Here is a 7779-nt window from a genome sequence, read left to right as displayed (position 1 = left end):
GAGAGGAGCCACAAATTTCCTTCCACCCAGCGTTCCCCCAAGTCTCCCGATAAAAATCATACCTCACTTGTGTGGGTAGGCCTAGCGCCCGCGACAGGAAATGCCCCAAAACACAACGTGCACAAATCACATTTTTTGACAGAATACAGAGCTGTTTTTTGCAAAGTGCCTACCTGTAGATTTTGGCCTCTATCTCAGCCGGTACATAGGGAAACTTACCAAACCTGTGCATTTTTGAAAACTAGAGACCTAGGGGAATCCAAGATGGGGTGACTTGTGGGGCTCTGACCAGGTTCTGTTACCCAGAATCCTTTGCAAACCTCAAAACGTGGCTAAAAAAAAACACGTTTTCCTCACATTTCAGTGACAGAAAGTTCTGAAATCTGAGAGGAGCCACAAATTTCCTTCCACCCAGCGTTCCCCCAAGTCTCCTGATAAAAATGATACCTCACTTGTGTGGGTAGGCCTAGTGCCCGCGACAGGAAATGCCCCAAAACACAACGTGGACACATCAAATTTTTTCATAGAAAACAGTGCCTACCTGTGGATTTTGGCCTCTAGCTTAGCCGGCACCTGGGGAAACCTAGCAAACCAGTGCATTTTTGAAAACTAGAAACCCAGGGGAATCCAGGATGAGGTGACTTGTGGGGCTCTGACCAGGTACTGTTACCCAGAATCCTTTGCAAACCTCAAAATGTGGCGAAAATAACACGTTTTCCTCACATTTCGGTGACAAAAAGTTCTGGAATCTGAGAGGAGCCACAAATTTCCTTCCACCCAGCGTTCCCCCAAGTCTCCTGATAAAAATTATACCTCACTTGTGTGGGTAGGCCTGGTGCCCGCAACAGGAATAGATCACACAACGGTCAATGTTGGTCCTTACATGAGGCAGCTGTTGACCCTGGGGTGATCCATTCCTGATGCAGGCACTAGGTGTAGGCACTCAAGTGGGGCAGTGTTTTTATCAGGACCAGTGAGGAGTCACTGGGTGGTAGGAATTTTGTGGATCCCAGCATATTCCTGTAGTTTGTGTGACAGAAATGCGAGAAAAATAGAGTTTTTATCCAACATTTCAGCTTTGCAGGGTATTCTGGGTAAGAAAACTTTGGGGAATCCACACAAGTCACACCTCTGTGGACTCCCCTGAATGTCTAGTTTCCAGAAATGTTTGGGTTTAGTGTGTTTCTCTATATGGCCGCCGAACCCAGGACCAAAAACACAGGTGTCTGCCTTACAAAACCAGTTTGCTTTGCCATAGATAATTTTGATGTCTCCACAATACGATTTGGGTGGTGGAATTTGGGGCTGAACTAAATTGGGGAGCTCCCAAGAGAGCACTCTCTCTCTCTCTCTGCTTGCAGCCGCATTCACCTGCTCTCTGGGTTGGGCTAACCCACTATTACCCAGTTGCACAGACTGCTTGCGAAGGGACAGCAGGACTGTCCTTATCACCTCCCTCATAATGTACTGGAAGAGGAGTTATCGAATGGGACTCCTCCGACTGAAAAATCACTCCCAGAGTCTGCGCCATTGTCCTATCCCTCAGATGCTGTCTTAGTATCTGATGTCTCAGTCTCTGATCCTATGTTAGAGCGGTCCTCTATAACCCGAGTGCAGGCAGCAGTCATCCATCAAGATGCCTTCTCTGCTATTGGCTAAACTGTTGCTCTAAAACACTAGCCTACTTAGACAGTCACAAAATCGATGGTGTGTGTGAGATACATGCAACACAAGCAACTCATCCTCGACCTCCCCCGACACGAACACATCTCTCCACACCTCAAATCTCTCCACTGGCTCCCCATTGACAAAAGGATCACCTTCAAGATCCTCATCCTTGCACACAAATCACTCCACAACACAGGCCCTGCCTACCTCAACGAGAGTCACCTTCCACGCCCCCACACGAAACCTCCGCTCAGCTGACCTCTCTCTCGCCTCTGTCCCCCGCATCAAACACACCACCACCGGGGGCAGATCCTTCTCCTACCTTGCACCCAAAACCTGGAACGCCCTCCCAACCCACCTTCGCAAGACCCAAAACCTATTTCTTTTCAGGAAGGGCCTCAAAACCTGGCTTTTCGAACAGTGATCCTCCCAGCCCCTTTCCCTCCCTCCGCCCCCCCCACCAGCGCCTTGAGACCATCATGGGTGAGTAGCGTGCTTTATAAATCTCTTTGATTGATTGATATATATAGATCTATCTCTATATATACATATCTATCTACATAGATATATCTATAGATATATTCATGTACATAGATATATCTACATAGATATATCTATATATATAGATCTATATATAGATCTATTTTTTGTTGTTGTTGTATGGTTTCCTTGGGGGCCAAAATGGCCCCCAGGGAAACCCTACAACATCTAAAAAAAATATTGCCCCCACAGGGGGTCGCCCTGCCCACGGGCGACCCCCTGTCCTTTTATTTTTATTTTTTTATTAAAAAAAAAAAAAATCCCCCTGGGGGGGCACCTACCTTTTTAAAAAAAAAATATGCCCCCGTTTTCTGGGGGGGGCGACCCACCCAAGTGAAATCCCTGGCGTCTAGTGGTGTTTCCTGGCCCCCGATCGCAGCACAGCTATGATCGGGGGCCAGGAAACACTTTCAGAAGGCCTCGTAAGAAAGGGGAGACTCTCCCCTTTCTTACGAGGCCTTCCCGAACGTGGGGAAGGCCGTTTTCCCCATCGAAGCAGGAAGCGGCCGCAAGGGAAAACAACTTTGTAACGTCAGCACGCCTCGTGGTGCGCTGACGTCACAAAGGGGCGGGTGGCGGGTGGGGGGGAGACACGGAAGCTTCCGTGTCTCCCGGGGTGAGAAAAAATAAATAAATAAATCCTCGGGTGCGACGCACCCGAGGATTTATTATCACCCTCCCTGGTGCCGGCCACTGGTCGTGACCCGCACCAGGGAGGTAGTGCGGGCATCGGCCAGTGGCCGACGCCCGCATTGAAGGGGTTAAGAAGCACTATGTAGCTGCCTCTGTTCAGCAGCAGCATATTGACATTAATGTGCCCCTGGACTGGACCAGTATGTCTTCTCCCTACTCTGGAGGAACTACACATGTACAGTACAGCCACATTGAAATCATTAGCCTCATTCTGGAGTCTGAGGAGCATGTTGTGTCTCCACCTTTACACCTAGTATGAACTACATCAAAATTTGAATTAGATGATGTGATGCAAGCACCATCTTATACCAGTGAACCTCATCCTACCATTTCAACAATTTCAAGCTCAGCAGCATTTGTTTTCTGTGAACCTCAAAATCAATAGAAATTATATTTTTGCAAGAAATAGCAATATACGAAAATTATTCTGATCCAGATTTTAACATTCAGACAAAGAACCATCTCTCTAATTAGTGACCACTACAATTGGCTTTTTGCATTTTGTTGGTTTTGCGATAGATACATTTCCCACCATTTTCATTTATCTGGATTGCGAATGATAATAACAAACCAAATGTGATCATAATGTTGATTATGATTTTGTTACTGCTATATCAGAACTATATTTCAGATAGCCACATTCTTCTTCACTCAAATTATAAATAAATATTACAATTATGGGTCTGACAGAAATTACTCAAATTCCTTATGTTTTAAAAATCTCTTTGTCTGAAATTGTCATCACAGGTCCTTCTGCAAGCTGGTAAATAGCTTATGACTAATTTGAACTCATATGCTTTACTGGAGAACAAAGATCCTCATCTTACCTTTTGCGTTCAACATTATAGACACCATTCTGTTCACCGATTCAATAGCTCAAGTGAAAAATTTAACTCCATTCAGTGGGAACATTGCAGGACCCCAATGATTAATATACCTAAAAGTTCAGAAAAATATTTTGCTATTCTAACAGTGATGACAGAGCTATTCAATTTGCATTTCATTATTATTTCCAAGAGCCAGAAAAGGATGAAAGGTTGTTGATTACTAATCAGTGGAATTTTTATGTCCCACAGTTTATTGATTAATTTTCAGAACAGTATACATATTGGAAATGAAATATTAATGAGAAAGTGTGTAGAAAATGTAAGCCATTAATAACTAGTTCAGAGCATCCGATTTTTCCAGAGAAATTATATTTTTAATAAGACTGCAAAATACAACTTGCACAAGCTGTGTGTCTCTTAGATTTATTTATAGCACAATCTATTAAAATAAATAATTTGACACTCTTTACAGATTTGAAATGAAAGGAAAACATTACTAGTAATGATTTAAATTAAATGGTGCAGGATTTAACATACCATTTGGTCAACAGATACTGATATATTCATGTTTAAGTTTCTGCCTAAAGCTATAGGCTCATTGGTACTCTCCGGTGTCTATAACTACTTATGGTGTAGGGAAATGTAAGATGGATGGTAAGCCTCATTGGCCATTGGGTACATAACAAGCTGGCTGAATCCATCCTATTCTTCCCACATCTACACAACTACAAAATGGTCCTTCAAACATTCATCATAATGGATTCTGAAAATCTGTATCCTCTTTTAAAGTTAAATAGGGACAGCTAGTATTATAATATTTGCCAAGTGAGAGTGGATACTAGACATCTTATTGCATCATGCTGCTGTATGTTTCTCTTTGTCATTCTCATCTGTAGTTATTAAAGCACAGTTCTGCTGTGATGCAGCTGTGCACTGAAGAGCCTGCACATGTTGCTATATATGTATTTCTGGAGGGCTCTATGCTTTCCACCACAGGTGTAGAACATTGTGTCATGTAGGATTTTTGCTCACAAGGATTACCAATTATTTAGGCACAAACTCTAGCATATTGTTTGCTCCCACATGTCTGGTGATCTTAGTGTGACCAGTGTTTTGTCCACTACACGTGTAGCTTGTGTCACTAGTGTAACTTTGAGTGGATGTGGGGTTTCGCTCTTACATCTCAATAGTCTATGTACTGGCAGGTTCTAGTTACAGCTTTGTGTTGTGGATATGCAGAGTGGCCTCTCCCGTCTATTGCTGGCGGGAAATTATCACTGTTACTGGCTTTCCAGGCTATGTTCAGAGCTAGGGCATTGCTGTATTTCCTAGAATATTTTAGCTTTCAATCCCTGACAACGTGAGCATTTAAATTAGTTGGTAAGATTCTCTCCCTTCATGCTGGTCTTTGTGAATGAAGAGCAGATTTTCTTTATGAGCTGAAGAAGAAGAATGGATACATAAGGTGTGCTTTCATGTTGATCTTGCTTTTCTCTTGGACTCTTTAGAGGATTTCATGGGTGTATAGGATATGGAGTTTCACTTCATGGTTGTAAAATGAAAATATACTCATTTGGTCATGGTCAATGCACTGGTTTATTGTGCTCACCTACAGTTCTATGAAAACTCTTTGCAGATGTTTTATATCCTTGTCTGGGGAGTGTTTTTATGTATGTATTGTGGTTGTGAGTATTTTTTTGTTAGTTGGATATTTGCACAACTACCTCCAGAATGCAATTTTGGGTTGATGTGCCCATGGTGCTCTGTTTAGAGTATGTTGGTTAACGGCTTAGCTGGTTGTAAGTTTGTGTGTTAAGACAGTAAAATCCACTTCAGAAAAAAGGACACTATTTGAAGGAAACCGCATAATGATCTGCTTTGATAAAGGATGATGTGAGTCTTGAAACCTATGTAATTTGACAATTTTTTTATGAAATCAACCTCTTTATTTGTGAACAGTCACAAGAGGATGTGCATGTACTGGCTGATAGATTTGTTGTTTCTTAACTTCTCTCTTTGTCTTGCAGGAGGAAATTGTTCACATAAACTGGAAAAGAAATAAAATCGCTAGAAATATGCAAGTTATTCGCTAACTTCAGTTTCATTTCAATGGATTGTTGACACAGAAAGGAACACCAATCTGAGTCTAAGTTCAACATAACATAAATGTCTCTTGAAAGTATCATTTTCTGTTTTGAATGCACATTTTAGATAGTTTTCCTTATATAGGAATCTTAGGAGTGTTACTCTGATGAAGAATAATACGGCTGAGAATGACTTCATCCTTTTGGGAATATCAGACCTGCCTGAACTTCAGTTTCCCCTTTTCTGGGTATTGCTTCTTATCTACATGGCCACCATGTTTGGAAACCTCATTATTATTACACTTATCTGGGTAGATGTACAGCTGCACATTCCCATGTATTTCTTCCTTATTCATCTCTCGGTAATGGACATATGCAGCTCATCAGTCAGTGTCCCTAAGATGCTCATTAACCTCTTATTGAGCAGGAAGACCATATCCTTTTCGGGCTGCATTGCCCAATTCTCCTTCTTCATTTTTTTGGCCTGCTCAGAATGTCTTCTTCTGGGCGTTATGGCTTATGACCGCCATGTTGCCATCTGCCACCCTTTGAGGTATGCAGCCATCATGACTGGACGGCTGTGTGGTCAGCTGGTCACTGGTTCCTGGGCAGGTGGTTTCATCTATTCTTTAATGCACACAATTGCCACATGCCGATTATCATTTTGTGGCCCAAGAATAATTCATCATTTTTTCTGTGATGTTCCCCAAATCTTCAAACTGTCTTGTACTAACCCCTTCATTAATGTTGTGCTTGTTTTTATCTCTGGTGGAATCATGGGGCTAGGATCTTTTATTATAACTATTATTTCTTATTTCTATATAATTGCTGCAATATTGAGAATTAATTCCAGGACAGGTAGATCCAAGACATTTTCCACCTGCACATCCCACCTTACAGTGGTCACTTTCTATTATGGAACCATGTTCATTACCTACTTCCGCCCTGTGTCCAGTTACGCCATGTCAGAAGGCCGGCTACTGTCTTTAATCTACACAGTCATCACCCCTCTTGTGAACCCCATGATATATGCACTAAGGAACAAAGAAATAAAGGCAGCTATGAAAAGAGCTCTAGGCAGTTGATGCTCAAATGTGAATTTACTTTTTTTTAAAAACCACCAGCGGCGTATGGAAAAACAGTAACCATTCACTTAATGAAACATTACACCTGGGAGAGCAGTTACATAACCAGGGTCTGAGGGCTCTCTCTCAATGTACATCAGTTTGGAGAAGGGATTTACACATTTCTCTGAGTACCATAAAGTAATAAAAGCATGTCCGAACAGCTGTCATGGAGTCTTAAACATGGTCCTGATAACAAATGCAGGTGGTCCTTGACCTTGCGTGGACACAATGTGGGCCAGCAGGCATGTGCCTAGATGTCCGGCCTAGGGAACACACAGTTGCTGCAGCAGTTGTGTGTGCTATGTTCTGATTGGCTAAGTGGTCCTAACTACTTGTGGCATCTAACTCTATGGTGTTTTGGGAACGCACGCACCTGTCTGCCCATGTGTGATTTATTGAGGGCAATCTCCTGAGGCCATTGTGGTGTCTCAGCATCTATGTGTGGGATTTGATCTAAGTTTCCTGTTTGCACGTTTGTCTGCGGGCTACCCCACCTGTGACTTGTCAGTCAATATCCTCAGGCCTAGGTCTTAGAACCTGCGTGACCACATACCCTACATGCAGGGGTTGATGGAGAGTACATGACAAAGGAATCTAATAACGGTGATGCAAATTCATTCGTGTATATGAATGTATTGTGTGCATCAATTACTCCAATATTAACACAGTGACATAGGTTGCATGACAGAAAAGATGCCCCATAAATGAATTCAACATGGAATATATTTTTTATTTTATCGATTATATTTACATTTTGAAAACAACTACAAGGTATATGTATGCCAAAGCATAATCAAACATTAATTTCATAGGTATGCTGTGCAGTGGACATTTATAGAC

General features: G+C 42.2%; 1 protein-coding gene across 1 annotated transcript; it reads left to right on the top strand.

Moving 5' to 3' along the window:
• The first annotated feature begins 5979 nt into the window (after positions 1-5979).
• Positions 5980-6897, top strand: LOC138293992 (olfactory receptor 5J3-like). The gene has a single exon (XM_069233249.1). It carries the CDS (start codon positions 5980-5982, stop codon positions 6895-6897), a length of 918 nt encoding a protein of 305 aa, XP_069089350.1.
• The last annotated feature ends 882 nt before the right edge of the window (positions 6898-7779 follow it).

The sequence above is a fragment of the Pleurodeles waltl genome, chromosome 4_2, assembly GCF_031143425.1.
Source record: "Pleurodeles waltl isolate 20211129_DDA chromosome 4_2, aPleWal1.hap1.20221129, whole genome shotgun sequence".
In the NCBI taxonomy this organism is placed as follows: Eukaryota; Metazoa; Chordata; class Amphibia; order Caudata; family Salamandridae; genus Pleurodeles; species Pleurodeles waltl.
This window is presented reverse-complemented; position numbering and strand designations above follow the sequence as displayed.

Bases quoted from the DNA above. Each gene is read 5' to 3' on its own strand.
- LOC138293992 (XM_069233249.1), top strand. From the start codon at position 5,980: ATGAAGAATAATACGGCTGAGAATGACTTCATCCTTTTGGGAATATCA.